This window comes from Candoia aspera, chromosome 2, assembly GCF_035149785.1.
Source record: "Candoia aspera isolate rCanAsp1 chromosome 2, rCanAsp1.hap2, whole genome shotgun sequence".
Classification (NCBI taxonomy): domain Eukaryota; kingdom Metazoa; phylum Chordata; class Lepidosauria; order Squamata; family Boidae; genus Candoia; species Candoia aspera.
Genome location: NC_086154.1, coordinates 156,094,474 through 156,121,312, shown reverse-complemented (window position 1 = coordinate 156,121,312; position 26,839 = coordinate 156,094,474). Strand labels below are relative to the sequence as shown.

The 26,839-nt window shown below is 45.6% G+C and overlaps 1 protein-coding gene across 1 annotated transcript; it reads left to right on the top strand.

Moving 5' to 3' along the window:
* Positions 1 to 266: 266 nt before the first annotated feature.
* Positions 267 to 21,040, top strand: SYDE1 (synapse defective Rho GTPase homolog 1). Its single transcript, XM_063294470.1, has 8 exons — positions 267 to 499; positions 5,185 to 5,880; positions 9,921 to 10,640; positions 11,075 to 11,292; positions 14,546 to 14,672; positions 18,005 to 18,156; positions 18,396 to 18,624; positions 19,971 to 21,040. The coding sequence occupies exons 1-8, from the start codon at positions 403 to 405 to the stop codon at positions 20,414 to 20,416; spliced, it is 2,685 nt and encodes an 894-aa protein (XP_063150540.1). The 5' UTR covers positions 267 to 402; the 3' UTR covers positions 20,417 to 21,040.
* Positions 21,041 to 26,839: the final 5,799 nt, after the last annotated feature.

Sequence of the window (26,839 nt, the reverse complement as noted above, 5' to 3'; positions counted from 1 at the left end):
TGTCCTGCCAGGCTGGGCCAGCTTCTCTGCAATCGGCCACGACTTGGGACAGCAGCGGCCAGAACGGTTTCTCCATTTCTTCTGCTCCCCTGGACCGCCAGAAGCCGAGGACGGCCTGGCGGGCGCAGCGACTTTTCCTCCGAAGGTCGGTCTCCGCTCAAGCCCAGACGGGGCGGATGGCCGTTGCCCCTCCCTGGCCGGCCCATCTCCTCCCCCGCCTCCTCCTCCGCCCCCTCCTCCTCCGACTACAAGCCCCAGCAGCAGTTTAGGCTTGGCACGCAAGCGGAGGAGGCATCCGAGGAATTTGCTTCCCGCGGAGCGCGTCGCACGGTCCGTGGGCTGAGGGTCTCTCCGCTTCTCCTGCATGGGGCTCGGCAGGACCGAGTCGCCCGCGGCCGAGTGATGGCCCAGCCTTTGCTCAGGAAAACTTTCTCCCGGCTGAGGGGCAAGGAGCGCCTGCGGAGCAAAAAGGCGGCGGCCGCGCCGCAGAACGAACCAGGTACCCGGGGGAGGCGCGGGGTCGGGGCCAGCTGGGGGCACCGAGACACCCTCGCCCGACGGGAGGGGGCTTTTGTAGACGTCTTCGGCATTTCCTCCCCAGCTGCTCCCAAAATAGGCAAAAGGAAGCGAAGGGAAGGGACTGCCGAGTAGGGACACGCAGAGAAAGCCTTCTTTTCGCGGTGGCCCTGGGGGAGCCCAAGCGAGGCCCACGTTGCCGGGCGAATTGCCGGGGCTGTTCTCTAGGACGGACCGCGTTTCTCTGCCCGGCCCCGGCCCCGGCCCCGGAGCCAGCCTCCGGTTGGAGGTGGAAAGCGCCTTTTGCCCCTGTCGGCCCGTTGAGCGGCAGGCAAGCTCGGGGTGAACTTCTTGGGGCTTCTAGCTGCCGCTGCAGCCCCCGCCTCCTTTTTGAGAGCTTTCCCAGCAATCGGGTGAGGGCGGATGGTCGTGGTCAGCGGCGACTTTGAACGCAGGAACGGTAGAAAGAAGTCGGGACCGAGACTCTTCCCTTTTCAAGGCGCTGCCTAGATCCAGCTGCCTCCGAAACGCAGAGGAGCAAAAGCGGGAACCGAACGGTGTTCAGGCCGGCAAGAGGGGCCTGCTCTTCTGCCAACAGCCCTGCGTTCCTGAAGTAACTCCTCTCCAGCCCAAAGGAATGGCAGTAACATCCTGCAGCCAGAGAGCCCTGGCTCATGCCCTTATAGGACACGTGATTGCCAGAAAGAGTCGCTTGAATGGGTCTTGTGTGCTGGACGCCAGTCTGTGGCCATCATGTGATTCCATTGCCACAGAAAGCCAGTGTGGAATATTGGTTCAAGTGTTGGACTTGGACTGAGGAATCCATGTTCCAGCCCCTGGTTGGGTTCACTGGGTAACCTTGCGGCAATCAGTCTCTTTCAGCCCATTGTGCCTTGGTGGTAGTGGTGGTAAGGATAAAGTGGGAGAAGGCTGTGCACCATGGTATGCACTGCGTTTGCTACTGGGAAAAAGGTGAGACAGAAAAGCAGCATTAAACGAACATGCGTATGCTAGCTTCCAGGTTTTATTGTGTCCATCTGCTGCAAATAGAACTCTTCAGCTGACGAGATCCACAAGTGGCTGGATGAATTAAGTGCTAAGGCATTGGAATGCAGAAGATGTCAATTGGCATTTCCTTTAATTAGTCTCTGGTGACACTGTAGGAATGGCCTAAGGAAATCTTCAGGCAGATTCCCTTCTCCATTAAGACCTTCACCATCAACATTCACAGACTGAATGCTGAAAGTCCAGAAAGTTGGGGTAGAAATTGAAATAATAAAGAAACATGAATTGTATGAGAGAGGCTTACAGTAGTATCGAACCAAGCAGCTACAATGAGTTTGCTTGGGATGAAGAAGGAACACTCTGCTTTGTCCCCTGGACAAAGCTGTTTGCTCTAAACCTCCTTTCGTCTTCTATAAATACAGAGTAATAGTCACTTAGCTTGCAGGATTGAGAAGGTGAACATGCCATGTGAATTACAAGTACATTCTGCCAGTAATGACAATTGAGAAAAGGGTCCTTTCGGTGAGAGTACCCTACTTTTGGAAAAAATTCTCCAGAGAAGTTTATTTGGCCCAAGTTTATCATACTGTTACTGTTGAAGTCCTAGCTACTGTATATATCCAAGCCCTCTAATCCCTTTCTGATTTTAATGTTAATGAAATATTAATCGTTAGTGTAATTCTTCCTCCATATCTGAAAACTTCTTTTTAGCTTTTTTTGGCGGTTCCATTTTTTTTCTTATTTTATGATTATAAATCTCTTTGAGATAGCAGATTGAACTGAAGTCAGATACTAACTCTGGTACCAACAATAGCAAAGCTGTAGGCATCTCAAGCTCTAAGTGTGACTGTTTTACCCCCAGTTTTGAATTTGAGAACTTTTCGGCAATACTGATGTAAGTGGTAACAAACAACCCCCAAGTCAAAGAAGATAAAGCATTTTAAAAAAATAGTGCAATAATGTCGCTATCAAATGTTTTGATTGATGAACTATATTGTGAAGCAGGTAAAAAAAGTAACTCTGAAAAGGGAAGTAGTTCTGCTGTTCTTTCTCTTTCCACTGTCTCCCGAGAAGCCTGGTTTGTGACCTGCATCTTCACTCTTGAGTTATGCCTGAATCAGTGGGGCTCTTCGTGTAGAGTTGGTTGGGGACCTACAAAGGGAGCTCTGTGTCTTGGCCAGGGAGGGGACTATGCAGTAAACAACAGGAAATCCAACTTGGCACTAGGTTTGAGCAGCTGGAAGCTTGGGACAGACCTCCTGGCCTCTGCTACATTGCAGGCCTCAGCTGCACGTCTTCAGGCCAAGCCCGGATGTGGTGGCTTTGCCCCCCCGCCATGAACCCCTTTTCCCATACTTTCCCACTCTCCTTTTGGAGTTATCAAAAGTTTTCAGGGGTTGCTTTGCTGAGAGAAAGTTTTGTTTCTAAGATTGTTAAGGCATAGACTCAGGTTTAATTTTCAATGTTCCACTGTGATGTGAATTGAGCGTGTCTGCTACACATCTGGCAGTATAACTGAGGTCCTGTCAGTCAATAGGAGACTAGACTCTGGGACTGAAGTTCAGCCTTTTGCAGAAGGGTTTGGACTCCCCCTGAATGAAGCTGTCACTAAATTTGCCGGTTGTGATTTTGCACAGTTACATCTAGTGGGTCAGTTGTGTCAATGACTAGACATCCCTTGATTACATCCTGTCTTGACAGTTGCAATGTGCTGTACAGTAAGCTGTCCTTGAAAAGTGGAAATTGCCATGGCTGCTAGGTGGCTAAGTAGCTCAAAATACAGGAATCATACGATGCCTGTACTGAAACATCTACACTGGCTGCCAACTGCTTATTTGCCACAGTGTTAGGTGCTGGTATTGATCTGTAAAGCCATGAACATCGAATTCTGCAAGAGAGACCCTTTGAAGTTGATCCCACTGCCAGAGGCCCATCCTTCAGGCACACAAGAGGAGGCCTTGTTCTGTGTTGCTCCCAGCAAGTGCCCTCCCTTGGGAGATGCATTTGCCTCACTCTCTCAGTGTCTAGAGAGTCAGTAAAGATGCATCTCTTCTGCCAAGTTTTGTGGTTAATTGATTTTAGCATTTCTTTTAGGACTAATTTTAATCTGTATTTTTAGCTTTTTATATTCTAGAGTCAAACAGTTGGGAGGGGCAATTTATTTGAACAGCACTATCACATCTCTCCTCAGTCTTTTCTCCAGGCTAAACACTCCCAGCTCCTTCAGTCTCTCTTCATGGGGCATAGTTTATAATCCCCTGATCATCTTCATTGCCTTTCTCTGAATCTATTCAGTTTCTCTAAATCCTTTTAAAGTGTGGTGACCAGAATTGGTCACAGTATTCAAAGTGGAGCCTGACTAATGCAGGACAGAGTGGATTACTTCCTGTGACTTGGAAAATAAATTGTTGCTTTTTCTGCAGTCACATCACACTGAGTTGGCTCATATTCAGTCTGCAATATACTACTATTGCAAGATCATTTTCACAAGTACTGTTACTAAGCCAGGTGTCTCCCATACTATATGTGTGCATTTGATTTTTGTTTCTTAAGTGAGCATTGGACTTGAGTCTGTTAAATTTACTTCTGTTACTTTCATCCCATTTCTCCAGCTTTTCAAGATCATTTTTAATTTTATTTCTTCTAGGGTATTAGTTACCCACCTAATTTTGTGTTGTCTGCAAATTGGGTAAGCGTTCCTTCTACCTAACGCTAACCCTTATGAAAGTCCATGCAATACCTCTCTCCAGGTTGATGAGGAACCATTGATAAGCACTCTTTGGGTACAATTTTTATGTCTATGTTTCTTTTAATTGTCCTGCCATCCAGCCCACATTTAACTATCTTGCTAATCAGAATATTCTGGAATGCTTTGGCATTGCTGAAATCAAGAAATACCACAATGATAGCATTTCCAGTTTATTAAGGAAGTAAATGAATCAAAAATGGATGGCAAGATTTGTTCATGACAAATCCATGCTAACTTCTGGAATTACTGCAATTTTCAAGGCAGTTGAAAGCTGATCTCTTTGAACTGTTCTAGAATCTTTCCAGGTATTAGTGTTAGACTGACCAGCCGTAGTGTGCTCGATCTTCATTTTCCTCCTTTTCGAACATAGGGGCATTTGCTCTCCTCATCTGGCATATCACCAGTTCACCAGGATTTTTCAGAGATAACATACATAGGGATTTGGCTAGATCATGAACTTATTCCGTCAGTACCCTAGGATGCAATTCATTTGGTGCTGGAGATGTAGACTAATTCAGAATAAAGAGGTGGCTATGTTTCCATCAATTTCAAGCTTCAATACTGCCCCTACATCCTGCCCTTTTGTTCTGGTTTGATCAATTTTTGTTAATGCCTTGAATATTCTCTGGACTAGAAAGTAAATCACATAAAATCAAATATGTGATCAAAGGAAGGTGCCAAACACTTCAGATCGTTACTGTTACAGAGTTGCAGGAATGAATCCTACTCTGTAGTAAGCAGCATTTGGGCTCCATTTCTCTGTTCAGCAGGGGTCACGTTTAGGCTCTGGCCCTTTTCTGCCCTCATTCTGTCTCCTTATTTGGCAGGAGCCATTCATGTTGATATACTTCTCTGATAAAAAGGCTAAGGGGCCATATTGGAGAGATTAATAAATCAACTTCTGTTCCCAGTAGATCCTCCATTGGAGCTACCAGATGACTTACAGCTATCTTCTGAGCCTAAACCAGTGGATACTGCTGAGTTGGATGAAGGATGCCAGAAAAGTGCTACCATCGCTGTGTCACGGAAACAAAACTGGCCGAAGTTCACCTGGAGCAGCCAAGAGGACTCTCATAACAGGAGGCTGTGCCAGAGCTCTTCCCATATGCCACAGGCCCCTGCAGGCATTGGGCCAGTGGCAAGTGGACCCAAGAAAGCTACTGAATTGCTGGTCAGCTGCACAGAGACATGTAGCACCAGCCTCAGCACCAAGTGCAGCAGCCAAGGTGCTTACCTACAGACCCTGGAGAAAAGTAGCCGCCAATGGGTGCTCTCTGCAGGGAAGACTCAGGGGGTAGAAGAGGCAGCTTCCAGCTCTGCCACTGAGGTGGAAGAATTCAACATGCATGGCAAGACCCAAGGAGAGATCTGGTACAACCCCATTCCAGAGGATGAGGACCTGCAGCTCCCCTGCCTTGAAAGGAAGTGGGGTGGTGGTTCTGAGAATAGGAACAAGAAGAGGAACCCAAGAGACGTTAGAGTCCCACATGAATGTACAGATGTTGGCAGCTCACAGAAGACAGTCAGTGACGTCATGCAGATTTCACCAATCCAAGCGAGGCCTACTAAGCAAGTGGAGAGGCTGGGCAGCCACCAGTCTGAGACTTGTGGTGAGTTGGTTCTCCTTAGCAGAGACTCACATTTTCCCAGTAGCCTGAGAACCACTTTGATGGTTTGGAGAATTGAGGGCCGAGGGCCGAGGGCCGTGGGGAGCATGCATTTGGTCAGGAGCAAGATTTTTTTTCTCTTACTGGGGCATGACCTCCTGGGAGTATCTCTTCTTTAAAAGGGCTGGGAATAGCAAAAGACAATCCCGATCTTTTAAGTCGCTGTTTTGCTGAGTGTGGACTGTGCTCTAGAGTGCTTAAAAGAGATCCATCCTGAAATGCACAGCAGTGGGCCACTTGGCCCTGGGAGTTGCTCTTGGACATCTTGAGATCTTATTTATCTTAAGTGTGTATTGAATTAAAGGCCATTACTGAGGGAAAAGCTTCTTCAATGAAACCAGCGTATGTTTTGCCTAGTCTTTGACTGTGTTGCTGGTTATAGAACTCTCCACTTATTCAATCATTCATAATTTTGTTGTTGTTCATTCGTTTAGTCGCTTCCGACTCTTCGTGACTTCATGGACCAGCCCACGCCAGAGCTTCCTGTCGGTCGTCAACACCCCCAGCTCCCCCAGGGACGAGTCCGTCACCTCGAGAATATCATCCATCCATCTTGCCCTTGGTCGGCCCCTCTTCCTTTTGCCTTCCACTCTCCCCAGCATCAGCATCTTCTCCAGGGTGTCCTGTCTTCTCATTATGTGGCCAAAGTATTTCAGTTTTGCCTTTAATATCATTCCCTCAAGTGAGCAGTCTGGCTTTATTTCCTGGAGGATGGACTGGTTGGATCTTCTTGCAGTCCAAGGCACTCTCAGAATTTTCCTCCAACACCACAGTTCAAAAGCATCGATCTTCCTTCGTTCAGCCTTCCTTATGGTCCAGCTCTCGCAGCCATATGTTACTACAGGGAACACCATTGCTTTAACTATGCGGGCCTTTGTTGTCAGTGTGATGTCTCTGCTCTTAACTATTTTATCGAGATTTGTCATTGCTCTTCTTCCAAGGATTAAGCGTCTTCTGAGTTCCTGACTGCAGTCAGCATCTGCAGTAATCTTTGCACCTAGGAATACAAAGTCTTTCACTGCTTCTACATTTTCTCCCTCTATTTGCCAGTTATCAATCAAGCTGGTTGCCATAATCTTGGTTTTTTTGAGGTTTAGCTGCAAACCAGCTTTTGCACTTTCTTCTTTCACCTTCATCATAAGGCTCCTCAGTTCCTCTTCACTTTCAGCCATCAAAGTGGTATCATCTGCATATCTGAGATTGTTAATGTTTCTTCCAGAGATTTTAACTCCAGCCTTGGATTCCTCAAGGCCAGCTTGTCGCATGATGTGTTCTGCATACAAGTTGAATAGGTAGGGTGAGAGTATACAGCCCTGCCGTACTCCTTTCCCAATCTTAAACCAGTCTGTTGTTCCGTGGTCTGTTCTTACTGTTGCTACTTGGTCGTTATACAGATTCTTCAGGAGGCATACAAGATGACTTGGTATCCCCATACCACTAAGAACTTGCCACAATTTGTTATGGTCCACACAGTCAAAGGCTTTAGAATAGTCAATAAAACAGAAATAGATGTTTTTCTGAAACTCCCTGGCTTTTTCCATTATCCAGCGGATATTGGCAATTTGGTCTCTAGTTCCTCTGCCTTTTCTAAACCCAGCTTGTACATCTGGCAATTCTCGCTCCATGAACTGCTGAAGTCTACCTTGCAGGATCTTGAGCATTACCTTACTGGCATGTGAAATGAGTGCCACTGTTCGATAGTTTGAACATTCTTTAGTGTTTCCCTTTTTTGGTATGGGGATATAAGTTGATTTTTTCCAGTCTGATGGCCATTCTTGTGTTTTCCAAATTTGCTGGCATATAGCATGCATTACCTTGACAGCATCATCTTGCAAGATTTTGAACAGTTCAGCTGGGATGCCGTCGTCTCCTGTTGCCTTGTTATTAGCAATGCTTCTTAAGGCCCACTCAACCTCACTCTTCAGGATGTCTGGCTCTAGCTCACCGACCACACCGTCAAAGCTATCCCCGATATTGTTATCCTTCCTATACAGGTTTTCTGTATATTCTTGCCACCTTTTCTTGATCTCTTCTTCTTCTGTTAGGTCCTTGCCATCTTTGTTTTTGATCATACCCATTTTGGCCTGGAATTTACCTCCAATGTTTCTAATTTTCTGGAAGAGGTCTCTTGTCCTTCCTATTCTATTGTCTTCTTCCACTTCTGCGCATTGCTTGTTTAAAAATAATTCCTTATCTCTTCTGGCTAACCTCTGGAATTTTGCATTTAATTGGGCATATCTCCCCCTATCACTGTTGCCTTTTGCTTTCCTTCTTTCTTGGGCTACTTCTAGTGTCTCAGCAGACAGCCATTTTGCCTTCTTGGTTTTCTCTTTCTTTGGGATGTATTTTGTTGCCGCCTCCTGAACAATGCTGCCAACTTCTGTCCAGAGTTCTTCCGGGACCCTATCTACTAAGTCCAGTCCCTTAAATCTATTCTTCACCTCCACTGCATATTCCTTAGGAATATTAGTGAGCTCATATCTAGCTGATCTGTGGGTCTTCCCTAATCTCTTTAGTCTGATCCTAAATTGTGCAAGAAGAAGTTCGTGATCTGAACTACAGTCAGCTCCAGGCCTTGTTTTTACCGACTGTACAGATGTCCGCCACCTTTGGCTGCAAAGGATGTAATCAATCTGATTTCGGTGTTGTCCATCTGGTGAAGTCCATGTATAAAGCCATCTCTTAGGTTGTTGGAAGAGAGTGTTTGTTATGCAGAGTGAATTGTCTTGGCAAAATTCTATCAGCCTGTGTCCTGCTTCGTTTTGTTCTCCCAGGCCATACTTACCTGTAATTCCAGGTGTCATTTGACTGCCCACCTTAGCATTCCAGTCTCCTGTGATGAAAATAACATCTCTTTTAGGCGTGTTGTCCAGTAGGTGCTGCAGATCCTCATAGAACTGCTCTACTTCAGCTTCTTCAGCATTTGTGGTTGGGGCGTATATTTGGATCACTGTGATGTTAGATGGCTTGCCCTGAATTCGAATTGAGATCATTCTGTTGTTTTTTGGGTTGTATCCAAGCACTGCTTTAGCCACTTTACTATTAATTATGAAGGCTACTCCATTTCTTCTGTGGTCCTCTTGTCCGCAGTAGTAGATCTGGTGGTCATTTGATGTGAAGTGGCCCATTCCAGTCCATTTCAGTTCACTGACGCCCAGAATGTCTATCTTTAATCTTGACATCTCACCGATAACCACATCCAATTTGCCCTGGCTCATAGATCTTACATTCCAGGTTCCGATGGTGTGTTGATCCTTAGAACATCGGATTCGCCGTTCACCACCAGCACCGTCGGCCGCTAGCCGTCCTTTCGGCTTTGAGCTAGCTGCGTCATCACGTCTGGGGCTAGTTGAGCTCATCCTCTGTTCCTCCCCAGTAGCATTTTGACCATCTTCCGACCTGGGGGTCTCATCTTCCGATGGTATACCGACATATCTCTGGTTGTACTGATCCATTTAGTTTTCACGGCAAGAATACTGAGGTGGGTTGCCATTACCTTCCCCAGGGATCGCATTTAGTCTGACCTCTCTGTCATGACCTTCCCGTCTTGGGTGGCCCTTCACGGTTTAGCTCATGGCATCATTGAGGTGCTCAAGCTCCAGCACCACGACAAGGTAACGATCCTTTGCTGAAGAATCATTCATAATACCACCTAGGTTTTTGGCTGAAAATGTTGAGTTTAGCAGCATGTACGTTCATGTCTGTATTCATAATTAAAGTAGTATTTCAATTTTGGGGGTATCTGCAGTGGACAAAGGGAGAATGATTGTGACAGCATTGAACCATATATACTGTACTCAGATTGCTTTTCAGCTTTCCTCTTTTCTTGCAAGAAGAGATCTCCTATTGGCCTTTTTGTGAAAAGTCCTGAGACCAGTTCTTTCTCCCCCAGCCTGTTGCCCCTGCAGCTTTGGAGCAATTCCTGTGACCCCCTGGGTAAGTGACGCTTGATGTGACCTGCCTCATGCAGTTTCTCTCCTCAGGAAAGGTGTCTGTCACAACTGTGGATCCTGAGGAAAGTTCAGCCAGCGCCACCTTGATGGCCCAGAACACCAATGCCAATAAAAAGAGCCATTCTTTCAGCAAGGCCAAGTCCCCAGGCCCAGTGCGAAGTCTCTCCATGAAGATGAAGAAATTGCCAGAGCTGAGGCGGAAGCTAAGCCTGCGCAGCTCTCGTCCTCGAGGGCCAGAGGGGAGCTCCTCCCCCAAGGAGTCAGGCAACGTCATCAGCCGCTACCATCTTGACAGTAGTGTGGCATCTCAGCGACCTGTGACCTGGGGCAAGGCTGCCAGCAGTGGGGGCTATTTGAGTGACGGTGATTCCCCAGAGCTTCTGGCCAAGGCAGAGGCATGCCTTGGCCTTGAAGGGTCTTCGTTCCGGCTGTACAGTTTTGCTGAACAGCCCGACTGTCTGCAGCATCTCTCTGGTCTTGTCAGCATCCACCTGCTGGGGATACAGGACTTCAGACCTCCCAAAGCTGAAACCAAAGAGCTCTTCTGCATTCTTCAAGTAGACTCTGTTAACAAGGCCCGCACAGCCCTCCTGCCTTGCCAGGCTGCTGTCCTCACTCTCAACCATTCTTTCCAGCTGGAGCTAGAGGATGCCCAACTTCTCAAAATGGTGGTCTTCTCGTGTGAACCTACTGTGGGCAAGAACCGAGTTTGCTGCCATGGCACGATCATTCTGCCCCAGGTTTTTCAAGGTGAGGAAGGCTGTTCAGGCGCATGCCAATAAATAGTTTTCCAGGGAGTTACAGCTAGAAATAAGGTCCTTTGCAGCCCACCTGCTCAGGAACATAGGAAGCTACCTTCTGCCAGATCAGATCATTTGTTCTACTAGTCCAGCACCGACGAGTCTGAAGGGCCTCAATACTTTCCCGTCAAAGGCTGCTTTTAAACTTGTGGTGGGGTGGAGGTCAAAGTTGTGACCCCTCTCATGCAAGGACTATGCTCTCTTTCTCCCCTTTCTGCCAGTGGAGCACAGGACCTAATTCCTGCTCAAGATGCTCAAGTGTTGGGTAGATCTCAAATGCTTCTAATACTGGATTGACCTCATGGGATTGCCTGGCCTAGGGAAGGGGATGGGGAAGTGGGGATCCATTGCAGTCCTAACATTCAATAAGGCTTCTCTTTTTAGGTTGTAGGACCCAGCAGTTGGCCCTGCAGCTGGAGCCTCAGGGGCTTCTTTACATCAAACTCACCCTGGTGGAACAGTGGGATCCAGCTAACTCTGAACAGGAACCGCAGGTCTTTGGAGTGAAATTGAGTCAGCTGGTGGAAAGGGAAGGTGCTGCCATCAAGGTGCCACTGCTGATCCAGAAATGTGTAACCCAGATTGAGAAACGAGGATTGAAGGTGAATGTTCTCCCCACGCAAAGCAACCAATCCCCATATTTCATGTAGTGTCTTCCCCCAAAACACAGAGTAGCTCAGCCTGGCCATCTCCTTTTCTTCCAACCCAGATGTCTGCTTTTTCCAGTATGTCATCCACATGGCATTTATTTATTTATAGGACTTACATGGCTGCCCATCTCATACAATGACTCTAGGCAGCTCACAACAATCCATAAAACATAATTAAAAACAAAGGTACCCTTCCCCCCAGGTGCCAGACCAAACATCCTCCCAGCTCAACCCCTCATCCTCAAATGGAATCAAATTATCCATTCAGTCATATCCGACCCTTGGCGATTCCATAAGCCAGCTCTCTCCATGATTTCCAATCTTGTACAGCTTCTTTCAGTTGCTTTATAATTTGGCCTATGTCTGCTTTGATTACATCCAACCAGCACATTCTTTGGCGTCCTCGTTGTCTTTTGCCACTGACCGTTCCAAGCATAACGTCTTTCTCCAATGATGTTGATCTCATGACATGACCGAAGTAACTAAGTCTAAGTTTTGTTATTTTTCCTTCTAGTGACATGTCCAGTTTTATGTGCTTCAGCACTTCTTTGTTATCTTTGCAGTCCAAGGGATGTGCAAGAGCCTCCTCCAACAGTTCAATACATCCCCTCTAAAATTAACAGCACTATTTGTCAACATCTGCTTTCGTACCTTCTTTGCAGCCATTGCAAACAATGCAACTTGTTTCATTATTTATTTATTTTTCAAATTTATATAGCTGCCCATCTCACAAATAAGCACCTCTGGGTGGCATACAAAAAGCTAAAAACAATCAATAAATACATTTAAAATATTTAAAAACCAGCTAAAACTAAAAGAATAAAAGACAAAGGGATGTTAAAGATAAGGGAGCCACCTCACTAGTTCATCCATCCCTGGAGATCCCCGGGCTTGCTGGCATAACCAGGTCTTGAGGGACCTCTGGAAGCTCAACAGTGACAAGACCAACCTCACCTTAGGGGTGGAAAAGATTCCACAACACAGGGGCCACAGCAGAAAAGGCTCGCCTCCTAGGCCCTGCCAAATGTAGCTCCCTAGGCAACAGAACCCATAACATATCCTCTCTGTTGGATCTGGTAGGAGGGGCAGATGAAATCGGGTAGATGCAGCCCCTCAAATAACCCAACCCCATGCCATGAAGAACTTTAAAGGTCAACATGAGCACCTTGAGTTGGACCTGGAAACAAACTGGTAACCAAAGCAGCTCACGAAGCAGAGGTGTTAATGTGTGTTCTACCAGAAACACACATAACTGCTCGTGCCGCTGCATTTTGCACCAGCTGAAGTTTCCGGATATTCTTCAAGGGCAGCCCCATGTAGAGTCATTGCAGTAGTCTACCCAGGAAGTGATCAGGGCACAAGTGACTATGAGTAGGTCTTCCGATCTAGGAATGGGTGCAACTGGTGCACAATACGAAGTTCTGCAAAGGCCCTCCTAGCCACACCTGCCACCTGCTCATTGAGCAGGAGTCATGAGTCCAGGAGGACCCCCAGACTGCGCACAGGGTCTGTTTGGGGCAGTGCAACCCCATCCAGTACCAAAGATGGTAAAGTCCTAGAACCAGAGGGGCTCAAAACCCAAAGCCACTCAGTCTTGCCAGGATTCAGTTGAAGACTGTTGTTCCCCATCCAGACCCTCACAGCCTCCAGATACCGGGATAGTATGTCCACAGCATCACTTAATTCACCAGGAGCAGAGAGGTACAATTGCTATCATCAACATACTGATGATACCTCACCCCATGGTGATGGATGAGCTCACCCAGCGGTCTCATGTAGATGTTGAATAAGAGAGGGGAGAGCACCAACCCCTGCAGCACCTCACATAGCATAGCAGGAGCCAAGGGAAGGATCTCTCCTCCTCAGTCACCACCGACTGGAACCGACCCTGTAGAAAGGAGGTGAAGTAGCACAACGTGCTGCCCACTCCCAGTCCTGTGAGTCAGTCCAGAACAATACCATGGTCGATGGTATTGAAAGCTGCTGGGAGGTCATGTAAGGCAAGGATGGACGCACAGCCACCATCCTGCCCATGCCAGAGATCATCCAAAAGCATGACCAATGCCATTTCCATACCGTACCCAGGTCTGAACCCTGACTGGAAAGGATCCTGATAATCTGCTTCATCCAAGGTCCTCTGAAGTTTTGTTACATGTTCATCAACATCAGTCAACAGAAAATAGATTTTTTCTTCTGAATGAGAATGATTCAGTTGGATTAACAAAGGTGTGGTGAATCTAGCTCTAGATTCCTGATATAATTTGCAAAATAATACATAATGGCTGAAATCTTCCACCTGTGAGTTATTACAAATGCATAAATGGTGTGTAATTGGTAATCTTTTATATCTTCCATCCAAATAGGCTATTGGCATTGTTTGAAAACAAAGTTCTGTGAAAGCTTGTCTCAGGGAATGGGATGTAAGAGACTGATAATAATATGACATTCCTTGTCCATCTTTAAAGGATTGATACCACTTGGCCAACTTAAGCTTATACACTTGCTCTCTATCTTGTCTAAAATCTTTAAAAAATAAATAGTCCCTCAATAGTGTATGGTAATTTATGTCATTCAACAATTCCTGATGTCCTATTTAACCTATAGAATGGGCAGATACCCAAAAGGAGAGGAGGTCCTGCAAGTAACCTGGCCCTGTGCCATGTAGGGCTTTAAAGGTGATAATCAGCACTTTGAATTATACCCAGAAAGCAACTGGAAGTCAATGCAGCTTACACAGCAGTGGTGCTACTCAGGTGAAATGTGGGGCACCCAAAACTGTGTGTGTTGCTACATTCTGGACCAATTGTAGCTTCCAGATGGTCTTCAAGGGCAGCCCCATGTGGAGTGCATTGTAGTAATCCGAACAGGAGGTGATTAAGGCATGGGTGACTTCTTGTCCTAACAGCCAGGAACCATGCTGAGACAAGGAATAGGTCTCTAGTGTTTTATTACTGCTACATAACAGAGAATCCTAACAAACTGAAGAAGCGTGGGAAAACCCAGACATATAAACCCCAAAGACTAAGGCGGGCCCAATCTGTGTCTCTTTGAATGGCCACCTAATTCCTCAGTACTATGTATGCGCTTTACAGCCTGGATGGGAGCCCCCTGCTCGCCATCCTCACTCATGACACTTCTTCCCCATACAGACATTGCCTGTAGCAATGTCTGCTTGCCCAGGTGATCAACGCTGTTCTGCTTGCAGGTGGTGGGCCTGTATCGCTTGTGTGGCTCAGCAGCAGTGAAGAAGGAATTACGTGATGCCTTTGAGAGGGACAGTACTGCTGTTGTTCTCTCTGAAGATCTCTACCCAGACATCAATGTGATTACAGGTTGGTGCCCACAGCTGAGCTCTTGATAGACTTTCCAGCCAACCAGTTCCCAGTGGGCTCTGGAGAGACTTCTGGAATTGATAACATGTAGGCAGGTCACATTGCCAATATAATCTGTGCTTACTGTTTCCTCCTGCTTGGGGTGAGGAGCTGAGGATTCATGCTGGTGAAGTATCTACCCAGTTTATTTGGAGTTTATGTTCTTGGAACACTTCTGAATTGCTATTTGACCCAAAAGAGCAAACCTTGGCTAGCAAACCTTGGCTTAGGGATCAGGAGCAGGAGGAGTGGCTAGTGATCATTAGCAAGGATGAAACAACCTCCAGAGTTGAATGAGGCTGCTGCAGAAAAATGACAAATGCCTGTGTGTCTTGTTCCAGGGCTTGAGTGGGGCCAAGTAGTAGAGACATGGGGAGGACATCAACTTGCATGATGGCTGTAGTTTCTAGGATATGCCTGCATCAGATAGATAATTCCCAGAACAAACTGTGCAGTTCCTAATGTTTCCCCTCCTTAAGCTAATTGAGTCTTTGAGATTTGGTAGCCAGTGAACCTGTTCTGATCTTACATGCTGCAGGAGCAAAAAGGACAAAGAAGTACTGACACTTTGCCCTCTTAGCGCCACAGTGCAGGCATCTGGAATCGTACCTGCGTCCAATTAAGGTTTTCCCTTGTTTTCGGCCAACATCTCTCTAGGCGCTTCTTTCGTAGCTTCCTCTCCTGGAGCCCCTTAGTATATCAAGGAACACCCATGGATCAGTCAACACGGAGATTCTGCTCAGGCACAGTCCTATTCAAGCATGAGTTGAAAGTTATAAAATCACCTTCATAAAATGGCCATAACAAAACTATGTGAAGCCATTCAAAGAATGAAATGTTATACTTATAAAATAATCTACTGCTTCAGGTTAAAATACAGATCAGAGATAGTACATTTGTATCCTAAAAGCCTTCCTAAGTCAGAAAACAGCACTATTTTAAAAATTGTTTTTAAAATATGCAGAGATCAATATATATAAAAATAAAAACAAAAGAATGGGGGAAAAAACAGAAAGTACAGAAAAGTAAGCATGCATGTGTGTCTATTCACACATGCATGCTCCACACATGCCTTTTCCTAGGTGGGGGAAAGAGAGAAATCCCATGAAAACATGTGTTTGGTGTGAGGCAGCACTTCTCAAACTGTAGATCATGACCTTAGGGGCATTGCAAGTGAATGTGAACAGGGTCGCGAAGCAAGATGGCTGGTCCACGAGGGGAACAGGGAACCCACAATGGCTGCAGGGCCAGGAGGCCGAAGACCGAGGCCCGTGGTTGGTAGCAGTGGGACCTGGAAGTGGAGATGGAGTGAGGGTTTGGGACGGGACAGAGGTTGGCAGGGCAGGAAGAGCCTGGAGGCATCTGGTCTGTGGGGCAAGCAGGGGGCTGAGCAGGGCTGGAGGGAGGCAAGCAGGTGCACTGTGAAGCCAGGCCCAGAGTCCCCCTCACAGACCAGCCACCCGATAACTTAGCATGCTCTTTTTGGCCTGAGTCTTCTTGATGGTCTTCTGCTTGGCCTGGCACCCAGACCTGCCTGGCTACCTCTCCTCATCCAGTGGCTTCACCTTGCCCATCGATGCATTCCAGGAAAGTCAGCACCTCAGCTGGGAGTCAGGGAATTCCTTGAGCTTCTTTTAACTGGAGATGCTGATCTGAACCGGGAAGAGGATGGAGAGAATTGCCTAGCAACCGAGAAATGCAGGGTGGGTACAAAAGGCTGAATGTGCAGGGGAGCAAGAACCTTTACCTCTGTTGGACTCTGCCCAGGGAAGAAGGGTCATAGGTAGAAAGCCTTGATCCCAGAATGGTGATGGGGGTGATGAGCAAGTACTTCAGTGACAGCAGTAAACTGGTTTTATTGGCCCAGCGGTCAGTGAGTTCCAGTGTTTCTGCACTGGTTTTTCCCACACTCCATATAGGCTGCCAGGGACTGGCTTTCCCCCTCCAATCTGTTTTTCCTGAATTCAGGACCCTTCCCCAAGTATAGATGGACTTATCAGCCAGGCAATATCCATCTTGATCTACTTCTTGGGAGCAGAGCACCCAAAAGCTCCACCCAGCATTTCTGGAACCATGAGAGAACTCAGTCCCCCTCTGCCTGGACCAAGCAATAGCAGAACTGAAGCCTGACAGGGCTCAGACTTTGCATTTGTGAAGGGGGCAGGGGATAAAGAGTGGGATAAGGAACCCATTCAGTGCAAAACCCAGAACTGGCACACTCAGAATCACTGAGGAAGATCTCCTTAGTTTTATTTGGGGCAGGTTATATAAATTCATTTATTCTTTTTGGAGAGTAAGGCACCACACTGTTTGAGAGCCCCTGGCTTGAGTTGCAGACAAGTGCTTTTGTCCTCAAATCTCAAGTGCTGCACTGTAATGCAAAAACAAACAAACTCTTAAGGAGACAAAACCTCAAGAATTCATATGCAATATTTCTGTCCAATGCAAGTTTATATACTGTAGATGGAGGAGAAAATCTGTTAGGAATCATGTTGCTGATACAACCAAAAATATGGAGACTAAATATGAATAAAGCAATCTTTATTTAAGGGATTCCTCAAGACTTTTTGGTGCTATTTCCCATTATTTTAAATACCATGGATCCAAATACAGATGTAGGTTTGGGCCACTGGATGGAATGCCATGAAAAGAAGGCAAGCTAGACCTCTGTCCAGAAAAAGGATGTTCCTGATCCTGAACTGAAGAGAGCTCTTCCGATGACCAAGAGGTTTAGAGCTGGGGGACTCAAATTTCCTGTGACTCTCAGCCCTCACATTTCCTCTGCGTCTTGGTCCACTTCCTGTCATGATTAAAGGCAGGTCAGGTTAGCATGTGATGGCTGGCAGCGAGTCCTGCAACCATCTGGCAGTGCTTGTGATTTGGCTATTTGTCATTATGTGGGCAGTGAAGCTGGGAATGGAGCTGACGGCTCCTGTTATACTGCCAGGTTGACTGTTTGTCAAGTGTTGCTCAGTGGAGATGTACCAGCGCCACCATTCCATTCTATGTCTTGTTTGAAAGATGAAGTGCAAGTGTGTGGCTTTGAGCAACAAAAGACCCAGAAGTGCTGGATCACCTTGCATCCCAACTGTCTGCTCCCTCCCTTAGTCTGTTGTTACTCTGCCAGAGTGAAAAAAGCACTGACTTGCAAAGTTTGTATGTCAAGATTTTCATGTCAAGGAACCTAATGTGCCATAGACCCTTGCAGTGCCAGTATGATAACAGCTTTCTCTAATAAAGATTGACCCTGGAGCAAAGGCAATGTTGAGGTGTTCTATTTTCCTCCTTTCCAGGGATCTTGAAGGACTATTTGCGTGAGCTACCCACTCCTCTTATCACTGACCCCCTCTATCAGGTGGTACTGGAAGCCATGTCCAATCGGACAGGGGGGCTGGAAGTGAAGGAGACAACAGCTCTTCTGGACTGCCTACCAGAGGCTGAGAAGGTGAGAAGGCCCCAGGTTGAGAATGAGAGAATAGATCTATCAATCCCAGACTTACCTGCTTTTTCAAAATCTTGGTTTCTCTCCTGGACCCAAAGATAGCCTCCCACACTGTATTGTTAGTGGACTTCCCACAGAAAGCTGCACATCTTTTCCTTACAGTTCCTTCTTCTAGATTAAGACTTTTCCTTCCTTGGTATTGACAGAGTGGGCTGAAATAGGCTGTTGTTTCTATTATTTAGGCCACTTTGACGATGCTGCTGGATCACCTTAGTTCGGTTGCTGCTTTCCATACCTTCAATCGTATGAATGCCCAGAACCTTGCTGTGTGCTTTGGACCTGTGCTGCTGAGCCAAGGGGCAGGGGGAACTGTCATCCGCAGACCTGGCCAGCAGCATGGCACCATTGCCAGCACCATGGACTTTAAACATCATATTGAAGTGTTGCATTATCTGCTACAGTCGTGGCCAGGTGAGTGTGCCAGTGGTTCAGGGGCATCTCTTCCATTCTTGGGGACAAATTAGCTTCAGCTGCTGGATCCTTGCCAATCATTTAATGTGTCCTGACACTTTTTGTTGAACAGTAATGTGGTATGGAATTTTGGTGTTTTGGGCATATGGCACTTTGTCTCCTTGTTTGATCAGTCAAGGGTTAGTTGGTTGATAGCCTTAAAACTATATTGAAGTATCTTTCTAGACAATAAGGAAAAAAGAAGCACGTGCAAGCTGGGCAGTTAGTTTGACTAAACAACATGTTAAACAAAGCTATTTATAAACCTTGGGTGTAGTTCAGACCTTGGGTCAAACTATGGGTAATGCAAGGTGCTGTACCTGCAGTTATTGTTGTAAGGGTCTTGGTATCATCTGGACCTGGAAGGGAGGGCTCCTTAAATTAACCTTCCGCTCCGGCCTCTGGTCAGAAAGATGAGAAGCTGGAGCAAGCGTAAACTAGGGTTGCTGGGGTCATAGCATATATCTTCCCCATTTTGTTTTCACCCCATGAATATGGAGGTCTGTGTGAAATGGCAATGCAAAAGAGATGGGGACATTCCCATCTGTGTGTGTGGCATTGATCCTGTTGGGGCTGCCATTTTAAAAATTACAATTAAAAAACCAAAATAATAATCTGCTTCCCCAAAAAACACAAACCATAAAATGTTCACTGGTTGAGTCAGCCCCTGTTAGGGGCTGGGACTGTAGCTGAAGTGATGGCCCTTCAACAAATAGGGTTGCTCTCAGTTTGCTGGGTAGTTTGATCAATGGATAAATATATTTCAAAAGGTGCATTAAGCTACTGCTGCATGAATAAACCTATCATGAGAAGCAAAGGCTTCATATGCATTCTTCCACATGTTGGATACATTGGCCTTAATATGTTTCATATTGTTTCATAAATACATCTGCAACAGGATGATGATCTTGAACTTGTCCCAGACCTCAACCATGGAATGTTCTTTCTTAGGCAGAACAATATGCCGCTAAGCCACATGTAAGGCCAATGTACTGTATCCAGCGTGTGGAAGAATGCATATGAAGCCTTTGCTTCTCATGTTTATTCAAGTTTATTCACATTCAAATTGATTAACTCACAACATCTCAGGTGATTTGTATATCAGTATTTGCGATGTAAGACTTCTTAGAAAGGATACCATGCTCTGAGCTTAGCAGGCAGATCTTAAGCTTTGCAACCCTTGATCTAGAAATCAGCTGTGTGTTCTTGTGCAGCAGCATCTGCCAGGTCTGGGGTCTTGCCACTGGGATGACCATCAACCTATGTTCCCTCCTGGCCTGCTTACCTCATTTTGCCTTCCTTCTTAGCTCCATATAGGAAGATGGAAGATGGGGAACGTACCTTTCCAAACAAGCAGCCATGTCACCAGTGCCACCCTCCCCTGGATCTGCCCCTGTCAAACACCACTGTCATGGCCCGAAGCCGCCCACGAGGGTTGGAAAGTCCTCCAAGCAATCGTTACGCTGGAGACTGGAGTGTGTGTGGACAGCAGTACCTGGGAACCACCAAGCCAGGCAGTGAGGCTGACTATGATGAGGTCGCAGGCAGTGGGAGTGACAAGGAAGAGGAAAATGAGGAGGGGGCTTTGAGGAAAGGACTGGCACTCCATAGCCAAACAGTCTACATGGGTGATTTTGCCCTGGTGGAGGATCCAGAGGCTCCCTTTAGCCCGAGGCTCAATCTGAAGGACTTTGATGCTCTCATCTTGGACCTTGAGCGAGAACTCTCCAAGCAAATCAATGTCTGCCTATGAACTATTCTCTTCATAACATTGTGAGCCTTCTGGAGTTGCCTCAGCAGGTTCTTTCTTCTGACTTACAACCTATGTCAGTATTATTTCTGCTCATGGATTTCAACCCAAGTGGGCACTCTCTTTTGGCCTTTGCCAGCGTTGAAGAGCCAGCTTGAAAGGGCATAGTTGCTGGGGCTCTCCCCTCTTCAGTTTTATATGTGAACTGGGCACAGAGGAGAGGCATGAGCTCTCAACCAGCACCTTGTTCATACATTTCAATGCAATCTTCCTCAACTTGGAACCTTCCAGAAGTGTTGGACCTCAGTTCCCATATTTCTCAGCCACCATGGCCAATTCACCTGGGGGGCACCAGGCTGGGAAAGGCGGCTTTAAATGCTTCCAAGGAAGAGAGGATTTATTCATGGTTTTATTTTATTTTCTTGAAAAGACAAAATTGAAAAAGTAATGTTTATGTACATGCTTTCCTAATCATTCAGAGCACTTTACCCATCCTTGAAGGTAGGTCAACATTATTACCCTCCACCATTATCTGGAGTCCAGACTGAAACATGGTAGCTTGCCAAAGACTGAGCTGAGCTGTGGTTGGGACCAGGGGCTTATTCCTCTTTGTGCTCTGGGCTGGCTATAGGTGGAGAGTCCCTTGGACTCACCGATGGGCCCCTGTTTGTGGGTGATCAATTTGGCCCTGGGCATCCAGGAGCCATATCTTAAATGCCACAAAATTTTCCCCATTTCAATTCTGCTTCAAGGTATTCTGGGAAATTAAAAGGGCAGTTTCAAGTCAAGGGAAACACTTTGTTTTCAGAGCAGTGGCAAGATGTGTAATAGGCCTGGCAAGGATACTGCATTCTGTAGTTTTTAGCTTCTTTGGCTGTAACAGCTTATCACAAAATCATATAATTATAAGAGCGGAAGGGGCCTTTTAGGGCATTGAGTTGAATCCACTGCTTTAGTGCAGGAATCCAAATTAAAGTATCCGTGTGTTAGCCTCTGCCTGAACATGTCTGTGAGAATGAGCCCATCACCACACGGGGGAACTGATCCCATTGCAGAACTATTCTTTCTGTTAGGAAGTTTTTCCCCCTAGCGTTCTATTGGACTCCGCCTTCCTATAGCTTATATTCATTATTGCATAATGAATTATTCCTATTCTCTGGAATAATAGAGAATAGGTCTTCACCTTCTTCTGTGTGGCACCCTTTCAGATATTCAAAGAATGCTATTATAACCCTCTCCCCCACCTTTTCTCAAAACTAAATATTCATACATTCTTCAATTTCTCTTGGCTTCTAGTCCTTTGAAAATTCTTGTTGCTCTTTTCTGAACTTGATCTGTTTTGTCTCAATCCTTCTTAAAGAATAATGCCTTGAACTGGCCACAATACCTGTGGCTGGATCAGCCAGGTATATCCCCTATTACATATATGTGTAATTTTCTGTTTCCAACCTAAGAAATTTTACAGTTGTTTCTGTGAAATTGAATTCTGTTATTTTCAGCCCATGTCTTTATCACCATTGTTACTGAATGTTATTTTTTCTAGGCAATTAACTATCCTACCTAATGTTGTATCATTTGCAAATTAGAAAAGTATTTATTCCACCTCTTCATCTAAATCATTAACAAGGCAAATGAAGAGTACAGGGCCAAAGACCAAAGCTTATCCCCTCCCCCACCCATGTGATACCTTCAGTCCATCAAACCAGAATGTTTGATGAGCAACCATTATGAGTATTTGGGTGATATGATTTTGAGCTGGCTATATATCGACTTAATTGTCATGCCATCCATCTTACTAATTAGAATATTTTGGGGAATTTTGGCAAAGTCTGAACTATTACATCTATAGCATTCTCATAATTTACTAAGGAAGTTAACCAATCAAAAATAGATGGCTAGAGTTGTTCTTGACAGATCCATGTTGACTTCCTTTAATTATGGGATTGTTATCAGGGGCTTATAGATTGACCTCTTCATGAACCACTCTCAAATCTACTCAGACATCAAAGTCAGACTGATTTGTATGTGGTTCCTTGGATCCTCCTTTTCCCCCTTTTGAAGACAGGGACTCTTCACCGCCTCCAGTCATCTGGCACCTTATCAGTTCTCAAGGACTTCTTAGAAATAATGCCTAAAAGTTCAACCAGTTTGTCAGCAAATTCCTTCAGTACTCTTGGGTGTAATTTATCTGGACTTGGTAATTTAAACTCAGAGTAAATAAGTTCCTCTTGACTTGCTATTATCAGTCTTGAACTTTACATCTTTTCCCTTCATCTTACGCTTCAGTGCCTCCTGGAACACATATCATCTTTTTGGAGAGGGATGAGTCTCAAATAAGAGTTGAAGGAGTTGAATGGCTCTGCCTTTTCTTTGTTCCTGCTAGCATTGTCATCTATTGAGCAACTGATACGCTGACCAATTTATTTTATTTTGAGTATATCTGTACCTGAAGACACCCATTTAGCACATTCCTCAGCACATTCTGAGTTGTAGATTTACTAACACCATCTCTGAAAATCTGGACAATTATTTTTTATATTCCTCCTTAGTTACTGTTCCCTCCTTTGTTCTATTTGTATTTCTCAATGTTCCCAGATTTTCACTAATGTGTTAGTGCAGCGACACGGGCTTCTTCAGCTATCCTCCATCTTTTCCCTTCATTTAAATTGTTTGCAATTGTGGTTTTAGTATCTCCTGCTCCTGCTCCCAAAGTGCCCAGCAGTCTCTTAGGACTCATGGCATTCCTGTCTGCCTTTCCTTTCTCAAAGTCCCCCACTAGCCACTTCACACACTCAGTTCAGTGTTTCCGATCTGTGTGTTTCAGGAAGACTTTGTGATGTCCCGTCACCCAAAGCAGGACATTTGGACTCACTAGGATTGGAGATCACACACTGATTCTTTGACATGGCAGCATCTGGGGGGGTTTCTTTTCTTGCCCCATTCTTGCCCATTTTCAGCAGCATGAATTTCATATTTTTTAGACAATTAGCACTCAAATTGTTGTCACCAATAGGCTTATTCAGGTTTATTAAACAAGCTTCTCAGAATTCCAGCCCTTTCCCCATCCCACCCAGTGATATGACCCTCATATCTCCATGCTGTTTTCACAGGTAAATAACATGGAACAAGCATATTTTTTAAAAATCCCCTTTAAAAAAGGTTGTTTGTCCAAAGCGTAGGGGGGAAAGGAAAATCGTGACCTTTGAAAAGAGAAGGAAAATCCCTACGCCTAGTATTTCATGTTTCAATGTGCAAAATGATTCAAACGTGCTGATATTTTGAGAACATGGAAATGGATTGTTGCAAACTCAGCATGAGGGATGAATGCCTGCTGTCAACATAGTACAGATCCATCTCTGCTTACCCTAACATTCTACTTTTGGCTACATTGAAGAAATGAGAAGGGGAAGCAATCCTCTATCCTTTCTGTTCATTGAGGAGAGATCAGTGCTTCAGAGTTGGGGCTCTGAACCAAGGTTTATGTTATACATAAGTGGGTGGAAGTGAATAGAAAAACTTTTAGCTTTTCTGTTACTCCAAATGTTGGGGAGGGTGTGTTGGGGGTTCCCATTAGTAAAATCCTTGGCAGAGTTTTTTGCTGTAGACAATGAACTGCTGTGCTCCATTTCCATGTTCCTGTGTGTAATGTTATAGTGTGGTCTTACCTCCATCTAACCCAGCCACTGCTTTTCAATAGCAGCTCAGCTCTTGACGAACTGAGTTCAGGGGCATAGTTTTAAAACAGGAGGATATTACCTGGAGAATGGCAGCTTTGGATCAGGCCAGCAGCCTCTCCTTAGATATTTATAAACTGCTCAGAGTCCCACTTTGGGGGGAGATGGGTGGTAGCATAAATTCGAGACATAAATAAATAAATAAATAAATGTATAAAGCCTTATTTATTCAAGAAGGACAAGAATACTGGGAAGAGAATGTGACAGCTCCCCCCCACCCGCCCCCAGGCAAGTGGTCTCTGAAGCTTTGGGGTGGGCATCTGCTGAATGCGATGATGCAGCCCAGGTGCCTTGAATAAACTACTAACAGGAGATAGGGCTCGGCAGCAGCTGCACGCCCCGAGCAACCCCTCATCAGCTGGGTCTCTGCAGGAAAAGCTTCAGGCCCCTTGTAGCAGTATTTCATTCTCCACTTAGGGCCAACAGGTTCAACTGGGGGGAACCTGCACTAAGCCTGAGTGGCTTTGGGCACTAGTCAGCCTGATAGAGAAATATGGTACGGAGGATGCGGGCTTTTTAAAGATGTGTATGTCCTTACAGACAATTAAAATACCTGTGAATACACGCCTTCCTGCTTGTTTATGTGTGTGTGTGTGTGTGTGTGTGTGTGTGAGGGGAAGAGTACATCTATTACTATATCTGCTTGTACATATTTATTAGGCCAGTTTAAGCTTCAGTTCCCCCTCCTCATTTAAGTTTGCTATTCTTTACAACCCTCATTTCAGATTCCTGCAGTGTCACAAATTGCATACTGAGGGGAATCAGTAAAATAATCTCCTGAATTCCTATAGCTGCAGTACATTAATCACATGGGACCTATTTGAGCTGTAAAAATCCAGAGGACTGCCAGGTGCAAGCAAAGAGACACTGCTATCTTGTCTTTTAGATATATACAGTACAGATATGGTAGTTGTAAATTTCAAGAGAGCACATGTGAACAATTTAGCTGAGAATCTAAACAAAGTCTGGCCTGGTTAGTACGTGGGTTTATTTTTTCTTTCTTTCTTTAGTTTGATTTGTAAGCTGCCTCAATTGTCTAAGCAACTCTAGGGGAGATACATTTTTTTTAAATCCGTTCAATCATACCTGATTCTTGGAGACTGCCTGGACAAGTCCCTGCAGTTTTCCTGGCAAAATTTTCAAAATTGGTTTGCCTTTGCCTCCTTCCAGGAGCTGAGAGAAAGTGACTGGCCCAAGGTAACCCAGCTGGCTTTGTGCCTAAGACAGGACTGGAACTCACAGTCTCCCGGTGTCTAGCCTGATGCCTGAACAAGTAGCAAACAGTAATAAACCACACAAAAAATTATGTCTTCTGGAATAATTGTAGCTTCCAAGTGGTCCTCAAGGGCAATCCTTTAGAGCACATTGCAATAGCTCCACCTTGAGGTGACTAAGGCATAAGTGGCCATCAGTAGCATCTCCCAGTCAAGGAAAGGGTGTAATGAGGGCACAAGATGGATTTGTGCAAAGGTCCTCCTGTACTACGGCTCTTGTTCAAAGAGCAGGCAGCAGCCATGAATGGGAGACTGTAGGATATGCAAGAGCTGTAGGCTAGACTGTGAAGCTGAAAAATAAGGCTATGGCAAACTATGTATCCATTGTTGTCAAGAAAACTACATGAAAGTGTCCATGAGGATCACCAGGGGCTGAGAGAGCCAGTTTGGTCTAGTGGTTAAGGTGCTGGGCTAGAAACCAGGAGTCTGAGAGTTCTAGTCCTGCCTTAGGCGTGAAAGCTGGCTGGGTGACCTTGGGCCAGTCCCTCTCAGCCCAACTCGTGCAATGTAGACTAGCCTCCTTCTGGTGCACGCCGGGCCAGGGCCGCAACTAGGGCGGGGGGGGGCAAGTGGGGCATGTGCCCCAGGGGCCGCGCTAGGGGGATGCCAAAATGAGCACTGGAGGGGCACCAAAATGGGCACGGAATCCATGTTTGCCCCGGGTGACAAAGACCCTAGTTGCGGGCCTGCCCCGGGCAACGTGACTTGTCATGGCTAAATAGTCTACACATCTGGCTGCTGCACCTCACAAGGATTTCCCAGCAAGAAAAAGCAGCATGAACACGAAACTGCTATGCCATACGATTAAAAAAAAAAAACGGGCTGAGACTGAATTGAAGGAGGCTTTACCTACAAAAGAATATGGAATCTAGTGAGTCCAGTGCTACCTCTGCCTCCTTCCTATCCTGCCTTGGAATGCCTTGCTCAGCACTTATAGCTAAAAGAAATATTGTCTGTTAGGTCTCCAGAGATTTAATGGACACCTTTTGAGTGGCTGGATTTTTCAATAAAATTTCTAATGTTGGCTCTGTTTTATTCCTAAACAAACTGAGGATGTGATCCAGAGAAAGTGGTGGCCCACAAATGGAGGTAATTAGAGATCTCTTAGCTGAATAGGTTGTCTTTTGACTGGAAAATATTAATCCTCCTTCATGTTAAAGTGGGGTTTCTCAACCAGGGTTCCACAAGGGGTCACTAGGGGTTCCCTGGGATATCACTATTTATTTAAAAAATTATTTCAAATTCAGGCAACTTTGCATTAAAGAGGTAAGTCTCATTCTTTATTTTTAATTTAAGAACACCATTAATGTCTGTAATACAGGCCTATACATGAAACAAATATAATAATTTTGTAACTTCTGGCCTGTATTTGAGCCTGAATGTATAGGGGTTCCCAGAGGCCTGAAAAATATTTCAAG

Excerpts from the sequence above, each read along its gene's own strand:
- SYDE1 (XM_063294470.1), top strand. The coding sequence starts at position 403 with ATGGCCCAGCCTTTGCTCAGGAAAACTTTCTCCCGGCTGAGGGGCAAG. Across the intron at positions 500-5,184 it reads CGCGCCGCAGAACGAACCAG|ATCCTCCATTGGAGCTACCA; the intron begins GTACCCGGGGGA and ends TGTTCCCAGTAG. Across the intron at positions 14,673-18,004 it reads AGACATCAATGTGATTACAG|GGATCTTGAAGGACTATTTG; the intron begins GTTGGTGCCCAC and ends CCTCCTTTCCAG.